We start from the raw sequence: 22,667 nt of genomic DNA on the forward strand, positions 1-22,667 counted from the left end.
ACTTTAATTGCACTGCTTCGGAATTTGTTCCGTCGTCTACGAAAATCAGCAGAAAAATTATATTCCAACACATTGCCCAATAAATATTAAACGGGACACAAACACTTATGGTTCTTACAATGTAAAAAAATTTTACCTTTTTTACCGACCGGTTTCGGGTAAGCTGTTACCCATCTACGGGGCGATGTCCAACTAATTAGTAGGAGAGAGTTACAATTTCAGTTTGGTGAGGTGGAAGAGAGGCGATAGTATGGGAGCATCATCCTCGTTCATAAGCGGCTGTTCCGATGTCATGATATGCATCGACTCCCATGCATTAAGTTGCGACGATTTCCTAATATTTTTCAAAATTTTCGCGTTGTCCCAATCGACATTGTGTTGGAGGGAGATAGCATGACTTGCCACACTTGACTCGTTGGCTCGTTTGTTGGCCACAGCTTTCTTATGCTCTTTTAAACGAACTTTGAACTTGCGCCGTGTTTGGCCAATGTACACAGCTGCACAATCCTGGCATTCAATTTTGTAGATTCCAGACTTCTCATTAGACGGAATTTTATCTTTCGCGTTACACAAAAGATCACGTAGTCTGTTTTCACTTTTGTGAGTTACGTGGTAGCCGTGCCTTTTAAGGGCGTTTTTGATCCGGTTTGTAACTTTTGCGTAGAATGGCATGCTGATCCTCTCTAAATTTTCTTTTTCTGGTTGCAGAGTGGTGACTTCGCGTTTGTGTTGTTTCCGTTCGTGTGTGCGGATAATTTTTTCCACAAAATCTTCGTCATATCCGTTTAACTTGGCCGCTTTTTTAATTTTTTCCTTCTCTATCGTGTACTCATCTTTCTCCATCGGTACACTAACAAGGCGATGGGCCATGGAGTGAAAAGCCGCTTGTTTTTGGGCTCCACAATGGTTAGAGTCCGAAGTGATGTACCGGTCCGTGGATGTTGGTTTCCGGTAGATGCCAAATTTTAGCGAGTTGTCAGATTTCCTAGATATGATCAAATCTAGGAAGGGAAGTTTTTTATCCACTTCCTGTTCTACGGTGAATGTGATCGTCGGATGTCGAGTATTTAGCAGCTCTAGTGTTTGTTCTAAATGACGTTCTTCTACGATGGCAAAAACATCATCGACGTACCGCTTCCACACGCGGGGAAAATTTTTTTCCTCTTTCAATTTACCCTCAAAATCACTCATAAATAACTCCGCTAAGAGTGGCGACAATTTGCTGCCCATACATAGACCAAATACCTGCCGGTAAAATTTCCCCCTGAAGGTGAAGAAATTTTGGTCCATAGCAAGTCATGCTATCTCCCTCCAACACAATGTCGATTGGGACAACGCGAAAATTTTGAAAAATATTAGGAAATCGTCGCAACTTAATGCATGGGAGTCGATGCATATCATGACATCGGAACAGCCGCTTATGAACGAGGATGATGCTCCCATACTATCGCCTCTCTTCCACCTCACCAAACTGAAATTGTAACTCTCTCCTACTAATTAGTTGGACATCGCCCCGTAGATGGGTAACAGCTTACCCGAAACCGGTCGGTAAAAAAGGTAAAATTTTTTTACATTGTAAGAACCATAAGTGTTTGTGTCCCGTTTAATATTTATTCGCGAGTTCTTACGTTGCACTAAAATTTAAAATTTAAAGTGAAATGATGATCACGATCACTAAGTGCTTTCGCCTTTATGGCCAATTAATTATGAAGAAGAGAGTTCTATTGTTACATATTCGGTTCCTTACTCGCTGTAAAAGAAAAGATCTTGTACCGAATTTTATAACTTTATTTTATTAATTTGTTGAATATTTCAAACATGATTCTCAGTAGATGATGTGCCAAGAATAAGTTTCCAAGGAATATAGTTTGTTGAAATAGGGTCCATGCTTGCATCAAGAATGCGTCTTCCACTTTCACGGACTGGAACTTTCCATAAAATATTTCCATTCTAATTATTGAACGTAAGCGTACGCCTGTCTGGAGACTTACGGGGCATGATGTGCACTTTCTTCAGATTTCGGATGCTGCACTAAACAATTTTCGCCACCAGAAGAAACCATCCTCCGCTAGATTTCCAAGAACGTCATCATCTACCGCCTAAGGCTCTACAAATGCTTTTGTTACTTGTGAGCTTTTCTGCTTTTTTTATTGGACTTTTTTTTCCTTTTTTTGCAGTTTTCAATAGTAATAAATTATTATGCTTGCAAAGAATAAACGCCTATTAACTCCGAACTTACACCTTATTTATGCGACACTAGTAGTTGCGTTGATATCGATTGAAATAGATTAAATGGTAGCTGTTGGTTTTTTTTCGTATAAGATTATAACTCCAGTTATACTATCTGTACTAGTACATGTATTATAATCATTGTTTACGTTACTCTTCTATAGGTATAGTTTCTATGTGTTACATTGTGGTTATAGGGAGTCTACAAGAAAAATCCACCAATTTAAAATATGAATTAAGAGAAAAAAAACAATGAGCGTGAGCATATAAAAATATTCTTCTCTCTGCTATATTTTTCCAGTGGGTCGGTATACCGATCAGTTGGTTTAATAACTTCTGCTTTGCGTTGTGGGAGGCTTCGAAAAGTTAGCTGACTACTAGTTCACATATTGTTCCAATTCTGTGAGTAGGTATGTTTCAGTGATTTTGCAAATCATGCTTTGGTTTGTTTTTTTTTTTGATTGTTTTTTTTTGCCAAGAAAATTTTCGAATTATGTACTTTCTCGTTTCATAGTAATTTATACCGTGAGTTCGTTAAATATTTTTTGCTTTACCAATTTGAAAATCACTTTGATTTTGTTTTGAACGTTAAATATTAGTTTGATTCAAATTTAAACAAAATATCTAGCTAATTTTTTTTGTTTTTTTTACTCGTCTGTCTTATTTTATGATCCAATTAGTTCGTACAAACGAGTGATATTTCTACTCTAGGATGTATCTTTAAAATATATCCAGTTGATAGCACTCTAGCGATATAAGGCGAAACCATTTCTATAAGTAGGTGCAATATTTGATCCTGCAGTGAGCTGCGTGGGGCTCGAATATTTATATTTTTTATCATAGTTAATTTCAATACATGTGCGATTTTGATGTATTTTACGTATTTCAGAGAAAAAAAAAACAAATAACATAATCCGAAATAGTAGCTTATTAAAATAATTGCAAATATAATACATTGCTGATTGATCCCTTAGATATAATCATACTCGAATAAGATTCACCGCTAATAATATAAACCACTTTTTAGAGCCCCACGCGGCAAACTCTATCGAAAAGCACGATATATGTAGTCACTATGATAAGAAACAAAATCTGCTAACGAAAATTAGATATATTTACAAAACATTCGACTTAATCGAACGCATTTCCTTTCAAATCATGCTATAAAACAATTCTAAAGTAGTTCAATTTTATTTTTCGTTTCTTCAGGAAACTGTCCTTTGTGTACCTTCGAAATTTCTAGTAAAATGCTTTTTTTTCTCGTATCGACGAAGACATAAACATCGAAACAATTTTAGAAGCCTGTACTAAGATTAAATTTTAGGTAATTTATGAGCTACTACGAGCGGATTTTCACGCTCGAGAATTTTCTTGCCGTTCAGCTTGAAGTCGTACGAACAGTTATGTGCCTCAGCATACCGATGCTGGGCACAGAATATTTTCTCACAATGACACCTCATAATCATGATGACACCCAACTTGCGGTTGCACTGCGCACAGCGCAACTTTTTCGACTTCAGCGGCTCGGCTGGATGATGAATTTTTGCGTTTCTGTTCGGGGATGGTTGCCCGTCTAGGGGGGCAACTCTAACCTTAAGCGGAGGTAGTTCTGTAACGTCTAGATCATCTAGTTTGGTACTAACCGTTTGATCCCCACCATCGACGATATGATGTATCGTGGACAAATGGTTCGCTCCACTATCAGTGAGTAGGTCATCTGCTTCAGGAAAGTTTAACTGAGTTTTAAGTAGTAATTCTTCTTGTTGCATTAGATCAGGTAACAATAAACTAGGATTGTTTGGTTTTTGCAACATTTTTGAGGAGTTGGCGTTTCGACTACTTCCACCAATATTTATATACTCGGCGCTATCAAAGATATCACTGGTATCGATTTCGACAAAGTCGTCGAAAAACGAATCTATATTGAAAAGGCTTTCGTCCGATGGGAAATAGTAGTTTGCGGCGGAATTGGAGTTGTTAAACGGCGACGAGGTGTTATTGAAAGGAGAACAACCGTGCAATGTTCGATTTCGATGATTCAGATCATTCAGTGATGGCATTCGGTTACTGCTACCACTACCACTATGGCAACTGCCACTGTGCTGACTGCTGCTGGTTTGAGTGTTATTGGTAATGTTACTACTGCTACTGCAAGCGCCGTTTTGGTGAATGTTTCCACCGGAACAGCTCAGCCTCGAAAACCTGTATTCGAAATCCGTGAAACTGTCGTCTACAAAATTTGTGCCACTCTCATTACTGCTGTTCAAATCGGAATCGGCAATACTATCTAAATTACTAATACCCGGCAACAGCTGGCCTGCACCCTGTTGACACCTCAAAATATCACTACCGTCTCCATTCTTCATCGAGAACCCTTTGTATCGATTCAGGTTTTCGTAACTTCTAACATACGCAACGTGGTCATTGTTTCTGTGCTTCAACAAGGGCGACAGCTCTGCATTGTCCCCGGTTCCAGTCTTCTTTTTGGTGGTGGTGTTTACACATTCCAGCTCAGAGGTTGAGCTAGATAAGCCCGCGTCGTTCAGGTTGGTGTAACCCCGTCGGTATTGTGACGGAATCGCATCCAAGCGGGACAACTGCGGCACTAGATTGCAATTAGTCCCTCCAAAATTGTTCAGCAGTGTTGGACTGCTGCCGAACGTTTTGCGGAATTCGTTCAAATCGATCGATTTGGATTTGTTGGCCTGATTCTTATAGATCAGATCCGATATGCTAAACAAATCATCTTCGTCGGAGGAAATCGATAAATCACTGTGAATGAATCCATTGGATGTTCTAGAAATAGAGGCCTGCTCTTCTTCCTTCTGTTTATCGCCAATCCCCGACCGACCTACATAATTATTTACAGAATCATTAGAAACGGCATTCCAGTGATTGATTTCTAAGTTCGAAACTGCCGGCAGTCTGAAAATAGATCCTGCGCCACCGTTGCTATTGGTACTACTATTGCTACTGCTACTACCACTATTATCACTAGCTTCTTTCTCTATCAGTCCGTTGTTGATGAACTTGAGCTCCAACTCGTTGATCCCAAGATCTGAGTGGTGATGGTGATGTCCAATGCCACCATAGTGCGGAGCCCAGGTACCACTATTCGGGGCTCCACTTCCGATGCTGCCACCGATCGTGGCGGTCGCTGCAGTAGTAGCGGTAGCAGCCGCCGGTGGCGGGTGTTCATACAACTGCAGTAAGGAACTGGATGCTAGTTTGGTCTTTTCGTTGCTACTGGTTTTCGCTATATTACCGGGAGCCAACGTGGCCGCATTCTCCGGCAGCTCGGCGCTGTCGGCATTCTGCAGCTTGGCAATGGAATTAAAATTTTTCGGCGATTCGCCACGCAACGCGACGGTCTCCAGCTGCGGGTAGGAGCTGTGAAAAGATTCCACCGGTGAATCCTCGCGAATTAGCAACTTTGGCAGCTCGTAGGTGCTGTTGTCTGCGGATAGAAACAGTAAAATCATAGGTTACATTGTATTCTTTGAAATCACAAAACGAAGAAAAAATATATTATACAGTTTACATACCGTCCGAGGTTGACTTGTACAGTGTTCGAAAGGTTTTGTCCAGTGTGCCGGTGTTGGTAGCTTTATCGAAAGCCAGCTCAGCCGAAGCAAAGCCAGTATCCTTGTTGAACATGCTTTCCGCTAGCAGATTTGTACAGTCTCCCCCGCCTCCCGTTGTGGTGGTCGCGGTTGCTGTCTTCATTCGGTGGTTAGCCATCGTAACATCATAGTCTCGGATAAACTCGTCGATGTTTTTCAGCGAACTATTGTCCAGCAGCTTGGCGGACGCGTGGTGGTGCGTTTTCTTGGACACCATTTTGTTCAGAGCGTCGTGGGAAATAGTGCGCAACTTGGATGGAGTATATTTGAGTAGTTCGATAATATCATGGAGTGATGCAGACGATAGTTGGTGTTGGGATTGGCTATTATTGTAGGCGCTACGGCTGCTCCCGGTGGGGTCTGAATCTGTTCGGTTAAGAATTCCGTTGGAGTGAAACGACAATGAACGTTCGAGCCTGCTCGAATCGTGGACAGTCATATCATGGGCGGATACGTCTAGATTTTTAGCACTGATGGTTTTGAAGGAACGATTACGCTGGAGATTCTCACGGATCTGTGAATGGCGGTCCAGCTCCGCCTGGCGAGAGAGAGCCGTATGAAAATTCTGATAGGACGTGATATGCGGCAAAAACGGGTCTCGTCTAGATTGTGCATGATTGGTAGCCTGCGACATGGGTCTCGGGTGGTGGGGAACGGCCGAACCTATCGGACCAGCCGAAAAGGTGGGACGAGTGATGGGTGTTCTCTCCTCTTTGAGGATAACATCCTTTTCTAGTTGAGCAACGATAGGCGCATTGGCATGTTTCATCTTTTTCATGTTCAGCTTGGTCTTGATTTGGGTTAGTTTCTGCAATAAACAATAGCAATTAAAATTACGTTTCTTTCTCGCACACAAAGAAACAAACCTCCGCAGTTATTTTATCATCTCGTTCCTTCTGAGTTTCCCGTTCTAATTCCTCGCTATCGATGTCACCATCGGTTTGATGGCCTACAACGCGTGATATTTTGATGTTATCGGAAACTTTCTCCGCACGTACCTTCATCAGGCGATGGATGTTTTTTCTGTTCACCAGCAGTTTCAACCCGGGTGTTTTGAAATTAGCTGCGTCTTGCCTGCAAACAAAGAAACAATAATTACTTATAAACCTCACAGCTGGTCATTATAAATCTACTAACGGGCAGAGAGTGAAAAGTGATTACCCTCGTACTGTTGGCAATTCGATAGAACTATTTAAAACAAAAGCTGCGAAAGCACCCAGTTAAAGTAATTAAGACTACCAGTTGCTGCAAAAACTCAGTGTCAGAGAAATACCGTCTCTTCTGGAACCTATTGGTACTCCCGGTTGTAGTACTACAAAAGCAACTTTTTTGCTAGAACAGTTTAGAAGCTTATGACGAACATTCTTCAGCATAAGAAAATGAAAAATACGTCCATATCTCTTATTGACACAGAAATGCACTGCGAAATGGAATGTTCTACTTATCGTCTATACATAAGACCGAGGGCACGAGCGGAGCAGACAGCAAGGGAAAGAAAATATGAGCAATGATGGTTACGCGCGGGATCGTTTATCACACACATTCCACAGTCGCCGTCGTCGTCGTCGTCTATGCAACAAACGGTGCGCGATGGTTCATACGTGAACCGGGAAAACACAATAAAATCAATTAACAGATCACGTAACACCCAGCCGGAGGTTGATTTGATATCTCAAAGAGCCACTTGGCATACCGCACATACATCCTCAGACTTTTTTTGACATGTGAATAAAAACTGTTTGTGCGCTGTGTGTGCCACTAATCCCTGATGGCACAAACAGAGTGACATTGCAGGATAAACGAGCTATATCTGCATTTGAAATTAAAACTATTTCAAGTATGTGTGCGCTGTATGCCTCAATGCCTGGACTGAGAGGGCACATGACGATGACGACAATCAACTAGCTGAGTGTTTATGTAGTCTCATAAGATTTCTCGCTCGCTGTTTTTTTTTTTTGTTTTCGAGAACCGGTCACTGGTCAATATTGTTGGCTGCTATTTTTAGCCAACTAATAGATTGGAAACAGAAATAACTCGAAGCAATATTTTACGACAAGCTGCATGCAACTGAACGAATGGAAGGATGAATACTTTTTTCATCCGACCAAAGTTTCGTGAGGTTCACGCGAGTTTCAGTAGGTTTGACCATGATATATAACATCGTGAAAAACTGGAGTTGTCTTAAAAAAATAACTGTGATGATCATGTCGTGATAAGTATCAAAATAATATGTTGAAAAACCTTTGTTAGCAATATTCTAACTTCTAATATGAATATAACTTTGTCCCGTTCGTGGCATCAAATTCCAAGAGCGGCACTTCCAATGCATCGTGACTCAATGAATTACTAGAATGTCGTCCTCTGCTTACTTTACTCAGAGCTGTGTGATATATAGCTGGTTATGCCTCGCATTTGATGATTCAGCCATTAGCTCCGGGTCAGACGCTGTTGTATACCGCCCCCAACATGGGGACACACCCGCGTACGATCAGGGGGATATCAGTATACGATCAAAGTTATCACGGGGGGTTGGTTACCCGATCTCCACTAGTTACTCGTATCCCGGTCGAAGGTTGAGATAGAAGTTACTGAACAGAGGTGACACGTGTCCTGTCATTTCCTAAGTTGAAGAAACAGATGGTCTACTGGACTTGCGAATCCAATATGTCCATTATTTGTGGTGCTTCTCCGGTATTCTCGCTGGAGCTTCAGAAATTCCAAATTCTTTCAGGAGTAGCTGAAGCGGAAGGTGTTCTCGTTTGGAACAAGACGGTTGCATCTGTCCATTGTATCAAGGCCCCAAATCGATTGGCATGCGATCCCGCATCTTCTACAATCGTCAAGAAGAACGTTGTTCGTGAAGAATGTTGTTCGAACCTTCACGTTCGAACATTCTTTTTTTTGCCCAGAAACATGCATTCTTTATGTAAATTTTGTACGTAATCGTCCAAATGTTCTCTTTATGGCACCATGCACGCGATTCAACGACTTGTTCTGCTTCTGGTTGAATTGCAGTTGCTCTACTGGTGTTTGATGAGTAGATCCAAATGTGCCGAATTTTTCGACCAAACATTGCTTCGGCTGGAGACTTTCTGAAGCTTTCTCTTTCATCTTTTTCGAAGCGTACACAAACCGCTCAGCCTGGCCTTTAGATTGTGGATGATAAGCCAGTATATTGGTATGTTTAATCCCTTTTTGTTTACAAAACAATGCAAACAATTGTCAATTACATTGGTTAAAGGAAGTCCGAAACGAGCTATTGATTCTCGAACAATGTGAACAATGCTCATGAGGAGTTTGTGCAATAAATTTCCGGAGTCAAAGCGTCTAATATCACTAGACATTTTTTTCCTTGAATAGGTCCAGCATAATTCATGTGAACTCGAGACCATGGCGTTTGCGGAATGAGCCGCGAAAAAAAGGGTTGTCTTGACAAGAGACTCAGCAACAACAACACAACGGGAACATTTCCATATCGTGTCAAATAAATGTTGTGTGAACAAAAAAAAAATTTCCATATCGGTATTGATGTTTGGCCAAAATATATAACTTCGCACGATAGCTTTCTTTCGTTCTCTCCCAAGATGTCTTGCATGTAACTGCTTGTCACAAAACGTCAGGAATAAGGATTCTGTCGAGAAACATGATGCATTCACCCGATCAAGTGATTCCCTGCGGCTCTTGGCAGTCTGTACCTCCGCCGGAAATGTTGTTTCTGACCATTTGTTCTGAATCTGCTGACAAATCTTCTGTAGAGTTTCTTCCTTTTTAGGTTTTATTCGAAATCAATTCACTTGAAATGGGGAAATTTGAAAAAGATGCCATTTGAATACATGCGATGCTAGCTTCCAGCTGAGTACTTGCAATAATGTACTCTTCATCTGGTCTGCGATGCGGTTGAGTTGAAGTGAATCTTGAATTTGTAAAGCAACAAAGCTCATCGTTGTTCTCGGTTTGTTGTATGAACGGTGATTCTTTTCTTGGAACCGAACATGGAAATGAGTGGCTTATGATCCGCCTGAACAACAAATTGTCGTCCGAACAGCATCTAATGAACCTAGGTGACTGCAAATGAGAGCGCTAACGGCTCCCATTTACCCTTACTGTATTTTTTTCTCTGTTGGTGTCATGGTTCCAGATTCGTGACCTACTGCCTTGATAGCACCATCCGGGAAGCGATGGAACAGAACTAGGTCCACATCTTCTTTATGCATTAGAAGACCGAAGAATGATAGCGAGTTGAAAATTTTGCCTGAATTTGTTAAATGATTGCTGACACACCGGTAACCAGCTCCATTTTAACATCCTTTTTCAGAAGTTGGCCGTCAAAGTGTACCGTAGTATTAACAGCTTCCAGAGTTGAACGTTATGTTGGAATATCGCAGGGTGCTGGCGTTATAGTTTGAATTTTCACCCCGGTTCTGATGCCTTGTTGATTGGAGATGAACCCATGGAAAAGCTACTCTTCTGGATTTTCAAGGTAAATCCAAATTGCTTGATTCGGTCGAACAATTGGTCAAGAAGCTGGATGTGCTCCTAGGTTGTGTTGCTCGCTACAATGATGTCTAATAAGCCACTAGTGGTGTTTAGTCCAGTGATCGTATTATCGACGATTTCTTGTAATGCACCTAGAGCAGTTTTCACACCTGAAAACAGCCGGTTTAATTGAAGAAGACCCTTGTGTGTTGATGTTCAAAATTTTCCGAGACGCCAGCTCAACATCAACTTGAAGATAAGCATCTATAAGGTCGATTTGGCTGAAAACTTTCTTGTTGGCTAGTTCAGCGAAGATGTCTTGTGGAAATGGTAACGGATGCTGATGTAGTCCTAAAGCCGAAATAATCTGCGCAGGTCCTCACTGCTGCCTTTCATGGTACCGGACGTTGCTGACGAAAACCTGATTTTGTACCGAGACTTGTTTTTTAGTGCAGAGACCACATTGTGCTAGTCAGCATTCGTATGACTCTGACTTAGTCCATTGCACACGGCGTTACTTGGAACATCTCATAGACGAAACATTTCAATCCATTCAATACCAAAAAGACATATATCTGGCACTGGTGTAACGGAGCATCGTCCCCTTTTCGTGCTCCCCTTGAGTGTAACGTCACAAAAGCCTCACGGGTAAGAACAACATCTTGTCCATTAACATTTACTGCGTTGACTGATGGACATCGTCCTGATGGCGAACCGAGCTGCTCGGGAATAATCGTGATGTCCGAGACACGGCGTTCTAGAAACATCATCGGGTTGGTCACTGGCTTTTGTATTCGGAGACTTGCTTGAGTTTGATTGGTTCACTGCACATACTGATGGTTTCATATTATTCTGTTCTTGCAGCATAATCGTATTCCGTTTCAAATTGATTAGCAGTTGACATTTGTCTGCACGTGTGTGTAGTATAGCGTCATTCCAGCGTCCAGCAAGGCCGTTTTGATTTTAGACAAGAGTATTGTACGAACATCGGCGTCATGGTAAGAATTGAGCCCGCGCACAAACATAAGGCATTTGAATTGATTTTGTGGAATCTCTGCTAACTCGAAATCTTCATATTTGTTATTGACAAAGCCGGCATACTTGTAGAAATCGTCGAATGAACTTTTCGATACCTGAAGACACATGCAAGATTGAATAATGAAGTCTGTCTCTCGAATATTAACTTGAGAGTAGAGTTAAGTAGTTCTCTCAAAGGTTTCGTATTTTGGTTTCGAAGTTGTCGACTAAACGAGTTCCATATACCAAAACAAATGAAATCAGATGGAGCGTTGTCTGGTGACTCTGATTGGTAGGACAGAACTTCCCATCTCACGATTTTTACAAGATGAAGCCTGGCTTTGTTATCTGTACGCAAATGTATGCAGTCATCGCATTATAATAAAATGAAACAACAAGCATTCTAGTGTAGGGACGTTGAAATACCGATACTAACTTGGAATCGATTCTTTTACTTCCGATACTCGATACTCTGTTTAAGCTCTAGGGCAAAACCAAGATAAGATTACTAATCATTTAGTTATTTAGTAGATTTATTACTGAAATTTATCGCTCCACCTTGATTAACCCCAATCAAGTGTGTTCCCAAACCTACAGCAAGAAATACATTGCGAAAATAATCTCGCCGCCACATCGATAATGAGCACCCAAATTCCAACTCATCAGAGGAAAAATAAAGAAAACAGATATTTTTTTCAATTCGTACTACAGTGTTTTATTTTACTTGATATAGGGTTACTTACCTTACCAATCAGACGAGAGCCGTGGTGGCTCGTGCTGTATCATGAATTTGACGCTATGTTGCTCGGTTTTGGGCTGTGTTTTGCCAGTTCCCCAGGCGTCTCATCATCCGCAAGTCTCCTTCGATCTGGTCGAGCAATCGTGCACGCTGCGCCCCTCTATTTCTGGTGCCGGTAGGGTTGCTGAAGAGAAGTGATTTCACAGGGTTGTCGTCCGGCATCCTTACGACGTGACCGGCCCACCGCAACCTATTGACTTTCGCCAGGTGTGCAATGAGATTCTCTCCAAGCAGCGCGTGCAGTTCGTGGTTCATGTGCCGTCGCCATTCTCCGTCGTCCGTCTGTACTCCACCGTAGATAGTCCGCAGCACCTTCCGTTCGAAAACTCCAAGAGCGTTAAGGTTCTCCGCGAGAAGCGTTGTTGTCTCGATCCCGTAGAGGACTACTGGTCTTATCAGGGTTTTGTACAGCGTCAACTTCGTGCGTCGTCGCACTTGATTCGATCGAAATGTCTTCCGAAGTGAAAAGTAGGCACGATTTCCTGCCTGGATGCGTCTCTGGATCTCTTTGCTGGTGTTATTGTCGGTGGTCACCAGTGACCCCAAATACACGAATTCATCGACCACCTCAAGCTCATCACCGTCTACAGAGACTTGAGTTGGGAGGCTGATGTTGTTCTTCTTGGAGCCTCTCGCTCGCATGTATTTTGTTTTCGACGCATTTATCCGCAGTCCGATCCGTCCAGCTTCGGCTTACAGTCGGGCGTAAGTTTCCTCCGCCGTCGCAAAGTTACGTAATATGATGTCGAAGTCATCCGCGAAGCCCAGAAGCTGAACAGACCTTGTGAAAATTGTGCCCCTTGTGCCGATGCCCGCCCTCCGGATCACACCCTCAAGGGCGATGTTAAACAGCAAACAGGAAAGTCCATCACCTTGTCTCAACCCTCTGCGCGATTCAAAGGGACTCGAGAGTATCCCCGAAACACGCACGTAGCACATCACTTGCGCCATGGTGGCTCTAATCAGTCGAGTCAGTTTATCCCTGACCCACGAACCTCCTGGTTAAAGGTGATAGACGACGGAAAAGGATCTGTTAGAGTATTTTGTAGACGGCATTGATAAGCGAGATACCGCGGTAGTTGCGGCACTCCAGCTTGTCGCCCTTCTTGTAGATGGGACAGACGACTCCCTCCATCCACTCGTCTGGCAGTTTTTCCTCCTCTCAAATCCTGGAAATGACCCAGTTCAGCGCTCTAGCCAGCGCCTCTCTTCCATGTTTCAAGAGCTCGCTCGGCAGTCTGTCTTTGCCTGCGGCTTTATTGTTTCTCAGCTTCCCGATCTTACGAAGAACTTCATGAATATCGGGGGCTGGTACTCGGTCATCCGCTGCTGGTGCTCCTAGGTCAGTTCCTGCTCCGCTTCTGTTTACTGTTTCGCCATTCAGGTGTCCATCGAAGTTCTTCCACCTGTCGACCACCTCGCTGGCATCCGTGAGAAGGTTCCCATCCGCGTCGTTTCACATGTCGGCTTGCGGTACATAGCTGCTCCAGCTCCTCATGTTCACGATCCTCTTGCTGGCGCTTCTTTCGTCTGAGAATCGTGGTCATGTCGTTCCGTGCCCGTTTGTAATTGGCCTTGTTCTCTCTCGTTGACCTGCCCAGATATATCGCCCAGGTCCGGTTCTTCTCATTCACCGCTGCCTCGCACTCCCCGTCATACCAGTCGTTTCTGCCACTCGGTGCTTCTTCTCCTAGTGTCGCCGTTGCGGTCTCCCCGATAGCCGTGCGAATGCTGCACCAGCCGTCTTCAAGAGGCAATGCGCCCAGCCCCCCCGCCGTGGGTGGCACCGCTTCAAGCTGTTGCGCGTATTCCTCCGCAGCCTGGGAGTTCCGGAGCTGCTTAATGTTGATCCGCGGGGTTCGGCGGTGTCGCGCGTGGTATACGGTCGACAGTTTTGAGCGCAATGATACCGCAACTAGGTAGTGGTCCGAGCCAATATCCGCACCGCGATAGGTACGTACGTTTGTAATGTCTGAGAAGAACCGGCCGTCGATGAGAACATGGTCAATTTGATTTGCTGTACGTTGGTCAGGTGATCTCCAGATGGTTTTGTGGATGTCCTTACGGAGAAAGAAGGTACTTCGGACTGCCAATCCTCGGGAAGCTGCGAAGTTTACGCATCGCTGGCCGTTGTCGTTCTTCACGGTGTGCAGGCTGTGCGGGTCGATCACCGGCTTGTACATTTCTTTCCCACCGATCTGCGCGTTCATGTCCCCGATGACAATCTTGATGTCTCAACGCGAGCAGCTATCTCCAGCTGTGCGTAGGACTCTTCTTTCTCAACATCGGGTCTTCCTTCGCGAGGGCAGTGCACATTGAGGATAGTGTAGTTGTAGAACCGGCCTTTTATTCTCAACAAACACAACCTGTCGCTGATCGCCTGCCACTTGATCACACGACTCTGCAGCCTGCCCAGCACTATAAAGCCGGTACCCAGCTCATTGGTTGTGCCGCCACTCTGGTAGTACTGTGCCCTGCGATCACAAATCCTCCGTACCTTCTCTCCTTTCCGGCAAAGCTCCTGGAGCGCAACTATGTCGAAGTGGCGGGGTTCTAGCTGATCCAGCAGAATCCGGTCGCCACCCGGAACATTCAGCGATCTACAGTTCCATGTACCGAACTTCCAATCGTCGTCCTTATTTCGTCGCCTAGGTCGTTGCCAATTGTTCCGGTCCGTATTCAATTCTTGATTGTTCGTAGTATTTTAATGTTCCGGCATGCTGCCTTACTAGGGCTGCGGATGCCTAGTCTCGCGACGGGGCTGCCGTCGTGGGTGTAGCTGCCGAGACGCCGCATTTCATAATTCAGCCGTCCGCTCCGGATCAGAACGCTGTTTGAGCCGCCCCTAACATGGGGAACAGACGCTCGGACAAGCTGCCCTCCTAGGAAAGCAGCTCCCCCTTTCTGTCAGCATACGACCAAGTTCCCACCGGTTTATCGATCTTCCCTTGGTTGCTCGTATCCCAGTCGGTACCACGTGGAGGTAGGGATAGGAGTTGCTGGGCATTATGCTTTGGACCACACTGGGGTCTATTTTATGCCAATTGGTACGGGAGTACTGCTAGTACGCACTGCCCAGCTGTTTACCAGGGTATCAGCCCTATTATCGTCCGGGTGGTTAATGAAGTCATAGAGAACTAATCTTTTGCAGGAAGATGCTCTGCATTATGAAGAACCATCATGCAAAAACTTAACGCTCTAGGACGTTATTTATCCCCTGACTATAATAGGTAAAACATGACGATAATAGAGCCGATACCAGGGCCGGATTTAGGTGCTGGGGGGCCCGGGGCAAATATTTTCGTTGAACACTCTTTTCTCAAAAAAATTGTAAAATTTTTAATTTTGAAATGGCCTAACGCTCCACGAAGGTGACGAGCAGCAAAAAAAAGGTCTCTACTCTGTCTTCACGTCTGGGCCAGGCCCGGGGCATTTGCCCCCTTTGCACCTCCCCCCCCCCCTCCCTCAAATCCGGGCCTGGCCGATACCCTACTACACGACGCTACTGTAATTGTGAGATACGTACTGTGCAAATAGCTCCGGGGATCAAAAAAGTTTGGATGCTTTTAACGAGCATAATCAGCGAAACATTTACAAGTTTTAGTTCAATAAGTGAAAAATAAAGGTTTAATTATTTTATACAACCCGAATATTTCTATCGGGAAATGAATTTGCAAAAACAGCAATAAGTTTTACTTTGAATAAGCCTGATATCGAACAACGATACCTTGCAGTATCGATACTTTTTTTCGTGATAATATCGGAGTATCAGCCCTGGCTTATGATACCAGTATCGATTCCAAGTATCAATGCTTTGTGATATCGCAACGTCCCTATTCTAGTGAGACGCTTTAATTTGAAGCATCAAACGCTTCCGAATGATTTACTCAAAATTACAACAATTTATCTCCTTTTAAATCGATTTCCAACAACTAGTGTCGCAAAAACAAGTTCAAGGACCACACTAAGACCAAGAAAACTGTTACATTTTGTTTTGTTATATTTTTACATAAGTAAAAAGTAAAAAGGTACAAAATCAATCATACTTTCTATTGTTTTATTGGAGAGTAACTTTTTTGAAGATTACGCGTACAAAAAGTTCGAAGATGAAAACTCGGTGATGTTGTTCGATGGCAACCTGTGTTAAGCACTTCCAAAGCTGTCCGAATCGCTTGGAGTTGACGAGGTTGAGAACCACTTATGTAGAGCATATCTACCATGAAAATTACTGCGTCATGGAGCCTTCCTACGCGAACCGAATGCGTTATGAATCTTATCTTCGAAGCAATCGTACATACTCGAAGCAACCTGATAGAATCAAAGTACAAATAACCTTTTCAATCTTTTTCATATTTTTTTCTCCTCCAATGGGTCAGTTGCTTTCTTAACAGAATACGCAATTGATAAGTTTAATCAACTCACCGTTATCACGAAAATGGAAGCATTTCTATGCGCTGACACTATTGAATCTTATTCATCACTGCCTATAATTGAACGTCGATATGCAAACAGCACATTTCCAATAGGGTTCTAATCTTAGGCTTCTCAATCTTCTGAGTTAAAACGCCCTATATGCAGTATAATATCCCCCAAGCAAAAGTCCAATTTGTCTCCCATAGAACATGATGAATATCTTTCTGTCTTTGTAATATAATTTGTAAAACCTTGACATGATCTCCGTCAGTTCGTCTGGAGAACCCTATTCGTGTAGGATTTGTATTAAATTCACAGCATTTCGGCTTGTGACTCTTCTTCCGGTAGTCTATTTTCAATTTAGAAGTCACTCAGTGCTTGTCACCCGTGCCGTACAAGCTTCCGAATTTCAGTTATTGTTCCTAAACAGACATTGTCCGAGCCGCCCTTGACCTCACATCTCTTAATTCACTGTTTGGTAAATTTGTGATTGTAGATGTTATACAATTGAAATAACATATTTTAACACAAAAGAATCATTCAACTTGCTAAATGACCAAGTTCTATTCATTTTGTTCAATATTTTGGCAAGTCACCGGCGTGCAAAAACCCATTAAAAATAATTAGAGAATTTCTTTTTTGTGATTTTAACCGCACATGCAGCTGAGTGTACCGCTCAAAACACAAAAAAAAAAACACTCTCCGACCCCCGAACCCAACTGCCGTACGTCCCTATTGTACTCACCTGGATAGCATGTCACTCATGTCGAACCAATTTTCATAGTCGGAAATGGTTACAACGCGCTTGGAAGAAATAGGTCCCCCTTTCATCCCCAGTACCAGCTTCAACCGGGAGCCATTCACCAGCGGGATATCCTTCATTTCCGTCGCATCGTTCAATTCTTTGTGATTGTACAGCAGATGCTGTTGATTAACCGGAATCCCTGCGAATAATTAAAACGGTGTTGAAAAATATGTTCAACTGTACGAAACAGGATTCAAAATAAATTTAGCAACCAAAAAAAATCTATCATATAAATTTTCCGTTTGAATATATTTAAAATTAAACGATTTGAATAAATCGTACTAATTTTTTTTCCGGCCTGTTGTTTGATTCGGCATCCTATGGTGCGCACTTTCTCTCTCGCGCGAATAAGCTACACGCGCCAAAGTTAGACGTGGCTCGACCTTGACCAGCGGGTTTTCGCTTGTGTTTGTGCACCCTGATACAGTGACCAGACAGATTCATTATCGCGAAAATCACACGATGTGCGGCGAGTCGAGTGGAATGTGGAATCCGTTTGATGGAATCATGATCACTATCATTTCGGCTGCAATTCAGTGCAAACAATCGACTGTGGCAACATCGCAAAAGTGAATTTGAATGTCCAGTCGAAACCACATGCACACACACGCGTACACACACAGTGACAGTTCGGACTGTTTTCAGTGGTAAACTCTTGGTTTTGACTTCAGAGAACTGGGTAATTTTGGACTATTTTGGGAATCGTTCAAAACAGAAAGAGCTAATTTGCTGCGTCCGGCGACAGCAGAGGAGCGCTCTGTCGTCATGTGACGGAAAATAACATTACGTAGTATTTGCATTGACTTGTTGCTATCGCTTCTTTGCGGTCGGTGTGGTGATAATTTCTTTTTTCCTGTCTGCCACTTCAGTAAATATGACCAATGGGTGACAAATGATAATGGCGCGATACCTAGGCTGGCTGCAACTGAAATGAGATTCTGATGAGCTGCAGCAGTTTGAGAGGTGTTGTTTGCATTGCAAACACCCGCAATTATTGGCTGACGCAATTAAGCCACATGCTTGAGATAGCTTCATATAGGTCGAGATAATTTATAGATTTGAAACTATTTCATTTTAATTTTTACGTGGAATCAGGGCATTGTAAACGCGGAAAATTTTTTCTTTGAAAATGTTGAATTGCTATCATCAAATGTTTTTAGACCAGATTGCGAAATATTTTCCTAAGAAATCTTACACAAGTTTCTGTGATTTTCAGTATGCTCAAATTTGGTAAATGTATAAATATCGGAGCATTACACCACTATTGGGCAGATAAAAACAAACTGGAAATTGTATGTGTAAAGCCTGTAGTACACTCTTTGACCGAGCGTCAAATATTTGTCACTTTTTGACAGATAAAAATTTGGTCAAAAATAATTATTTGTCACTCTCCAATTTTAACGTGGGGCAAACACGGGCAAACAACAACCATGATGTCAAATAAATTTGACCATTATGTCAGAAGGTCAAATATTTGACCATTAGACAAAGAGTGTACTACAGGCTTAACGTTTACAACATTTCATTATTCTTAACATTGCTCAGTACCTATATTATACGAAGGTTTAATTATAAAGTACATATCGGTAATGTCCATTTTATTTCAGCTAAATGTTAAAAAAAAATAAAAATCCATCAATATTTAAACTTGCTTGAGGTTGAGCTTGAAAAAAAGAGCAAAGCAGACATCAAAGGGACAGTAAACACTTGCCGGGTTTGTCGCTTCAAAGTTCCCTATTTCATGTAAACCATAGTGTTGGATGAAATAAATCAATAAATAAATAAATAAATAAATGTTTACGAGGAAACTCATTTAAGTCTCTTGAAACATGTTGGTGGCTAGAGGCACCAAAATTCACAGGAATATCAAAAAGTTATAATCTAAAAGTTAAAGAACGAACTGTGAAACATCGTAATACAATTGAAATAGCACTACTTCTAGGCATTTTTGCTTCAAAAATTTTATTTTTACATATGTTTGGACATGTAAAGGATCTACCTAGCAGAAATTCTTAGCCTTTTAAATCGAAAAAAGCAAAAAAAAAACTAAAATAAACATATGAAGTTAAAGTTTTAAAGAAATGTGTTCAAGGAATTTGAATGTTTAATGGCTCTGAGTAAATTAACATTGAGGCATATGCGTTGAAGAGTTTTTTTTATGAAAAGTGGCCCTTTATCAGTCTTTGAAAAATTTCCATTTTTCTATCACTGATATGTAGATATTATTTATGTTTCAATTGTTACATTCACATTCAAGACAATCACTTTGTTTCATAATTTTTGAAGAAAAATTTCACCGCGAAATCAGCGCGAAAGTTGACTATTTATTGTTTTGCTACCCGAGAATTTTCAACTTTTTTGCCGCGAGTTACCTCTAGCTCTAGTTATCATATATACGCTTTGATACCCGCTTTGGATCCCAGTGAAAAAAGTATATAATTGGATATGAAACCGAACCGTAGAGGTCCCAAAAAGAAATCGCCTCTGGGTTAAAAATTTTTCCCTGAATTTTTTCAGTTTTCCCTGATATTCCCTGATCGAAAAATGAATTCCCTGGTATTCCCTTATTTTCCAGGTTTTCGATCCAAAACGGAAGTCAGAACCAGTTCCAAGAATTTTACGTTAGCGACATTTCTAGGATTTTTCATGCAAAACTTCAATTCAGTTTTTTTTAAGTAGAATAGAGTTCTTTTTTTAAAGTTTGTAAAATAATGTGCTATGTACCATCGCAGATATTTTTGAATGTAAACAATAATTCACGATGAAATATGAACAGTTTGTCCTAGCATTTATGTTGTTATCGTTTTCTAATTCCAACCCCACTAAATATATCTTTATGAGAGTATCTAGATATTGATTCAAAAGTCATATTCCTAGAATAAACAACTGCAGCAAAGAGTTTTCTTGAAATATTAAAAAAAATTAAAAAACTTTAAATGGATATGGAGGGATGGAAAAAAACTGTATAAACTAAAAAAAAATTGACCCGCAAACGTAAGACCTCATAGCTCAGAAGTAAGAGCACGGCATTCCAAGCTAAAAATTGAGGGTTCGATTTTTGATACAGTAGAATGTCTCTCTCGGGTTGAAACTTCGTTCGACTGCCCTGCAGCATGAGCGTACCGCTGTGCTTTGCCACACACATATTACGATCACCGATGGAAAAAAATCGCTTCTAGCGACTAATGAATACGTATAAACCAAGCCTATGATGCGTTGACATCGTCGTCAGTGTGCTAGTTATTCTTATTCTTCGCACATTTGCAAACAGACCTCCATGGTAGGTGAATAACGAAGATCACAAAAGAGCACCATATAAAAAAATCGTTACTGGTGCACTCTCTCCGCCTTCCTTCTTACGATGTACTTTTCATCGTGGGAGCACGCAATATATGTTATTCTCTATGGGAAGTAATGAATAAGACAAATTGGATCGTAAATATTTACTCAATGATGGGGATTTTTTTGAAGTAGAATATTTCTCTCAGGAAGTTCGGCTACATAGGGATGTGAAATGAAAATCTAAAACCGAAAAAAGTGAAAAATATGTCCAATTTCAAATACTTATAAATCGGTTAGTATTCGACTGATTTCCTTCGTTCTTGCAGCAATAGATTGGAAAATCTTCTAAGATTCTTCCCAAAATAAGATAATTGTAATTTTATTATTCACACTATAGTACTATTGAAAATAGTCAAGCCTTGTCAAAACGAAAAATTCGACCTCTGATTGGTCGTTATATGCTTGCTTCCCAAGCACGGTCGACAGGATCATATACCTTGCAATTGAAAACATGCTATTTGGCCTATATAAGAGCCTGTTTCAGCCGGAGCCGCTCATAATAGTTCAGCTGCCAAGTTGCAACATGATGCAACACGCAACAGCGAGCAAACGAAATTGCTTGATGTTACAAACCGCAATAAGATACGGGTTGAAACCGTTGCGTGTGTGTTACAAACCGCAATAAGATACGGGTTGAAACCGTTGCGTGTGTGAGAGCACCATCGGTGTTTATTCGCTGGATACACTATCTACTGTCTACTGAACGCAATAATCTGCTTACATACGACACGGGGACGGGAATATTTTCTTCAACCAAGCTGCACAACACGACACAAAACATGTTATTTTGTTGCTTCAATGAGAGTGCTACCGGTCCGGCTCGACAGAATGTTCACAAGAAATCATTTTTGTGCATCCGTGCTACGAAACTGAGGAAAAACTTTAGAAACTGAAAAAAAGAGGTGAAGCTTATCAAATGATCGCTCTGAGCCTCTGAATGAAGTCACACATATTTTTCAAGTTATATCATTCCACCACGTACGTAAAATAATTCATTCCTATTTTCATCCCTATATAAGAGCCTGTTTTAGTCGAAGCCGTTCATAATAGTTCTGAACAGCGACGACAGCAGTCCTCCCTTAGCAGCAGCGGGAGCAGTGCAGTGGGTACCATCGATAGCGGATAGCGGCCACAACTGTGGCATGGCTGCGGATAAGCGTAGCAATTGCTCAGCAGTTGGGCCAGCGTATAGCGGCCACAACTGTGGCATGGCTATGCATAGCGTAGCTGTTGCAGCGGGTATATCAGCATCAAAAGTAGCAGGGTCAGCTGATGCAACGACACTCCCTTTACTAAAATGCTGTTTCAGTGTGGTAGCGGAAAGCATCAGCAGCAGGCTTGCATGAAATGAATACATCAGCAGGCAACTTTCTCTAAGGCCTCTGCCATAGTAGACGCGAAAAGCGGCGCGAACCGATTCGCTCGGCCGTAGGTTAATGTACAGCACTACTGATGGCTGTACATTAACCTACAGCCGAGCGAATCGGTTCGCGTCGCTTTTCGCGTCTATTATGGCAGAGGCCTAATGGGAAAGTTGTATCAGTTTGTTCAGAAGAATATTATTGTCGGTAATATTACAGAGATGCGATTGCGTAAATCCGATTTTGAATTGAACAATTGTTCTTTTGAGAACAAATAAAACACTTATTTGAAGAGTTAATAGCTTTTGGTACCAATAGCAGTATAGTGACAGCCTCAGCGGTAGATGCAGATGCAGCCGGTACTTCCCTGAGGCCGATGTGAAGGTAAATGGGAGCAGCACGGCGAAACAGTTCGGGTTATGCTTAGACGCGCGTCATTTTTCGTTGCTGATATTCCCCACATGAAACGACGCGCTTTCGTATGATAGCGGTGGTATTAGTGGTAGATGCATTTGCCACCACTTCCCCCAGTAAAGCCGTGTCTAGTTTTCAATGTGAAAACACCTTTCTCATTGTGTTGACCGTGCGCCTTAGTCCTCACT

General features: G+C 42.1%; 2 protein-coding genes across 2 annotated transcripts in view; both read right to left on the reverse strand.

Moving 5' to 3' along the window:
* Positions 1–210: 210 nt before the first annotated feature.
* Positions 211–1,191, reverse strand: LOC129729170 (uncharacterized). Its single transcript, XM_055687655.1, has one exon. The coding sequence runs from the start codon at positions 1,189–1,191 to the stop codon at positions 211–213; it is 981 nt and encodes a 326-aa protein (XP_055543630.1).
* Positions 1,192–1,810: 619 nt separating this feature from the next.
* Positions 1,811–22,667, reverse strand: part of LOC129727887 (uncharacterized) — a 33,858-nt gene continuing 13,001 nt past the window's right edge. Inside the window, exons 2-5 of the mRNA XM_055686144.1 lie at positions 17,303–17,501; positions 6,719–6,926; positions 5,775–6,660; positions 1,811–5,686 (exon numbers count right to left, since the gene is read on the reverse strand). Coding sequence (XP_055542119.1) covers positions 3,543–5,686; positions 5,775–6,660; positions 6,719–6,926; positions 17,303–17,501 — 3,437 coding nt within the window. The 3' untranslated portion in view covers positions 1,811–3,542. The remainder of the gene's footprint in view (positions 5,687–5,774; positions 6,661–6,718; positions 6,927–17,302; positions 17,502–22,667) is intronic.

This window comes from Wyeomyia smithii, chromosome 3, assembly GCF_029784165.1.
Source record: "Wyeomyia smithii strain HCP4-BCI-WySm-NY-G18 chromosome 3, ASM2978416v1, whole genome shotgun sequence".
NCBI lineage: Eukaryota > Metazoa > Arthropoda > Insecta > Diptera > Culicidae > Wyeomyia > Wyeomyia smithii.

Excerpts from the sequence above, each read along its gene's own strand:
- LOC129729170 (XM_055687655.1), bottom strand. The coding sequence starts at position 1,191 with ATGAGTGATTTTGAGGGTAAATTGAAAGAGGAAAAAAATTTTCCCCGC.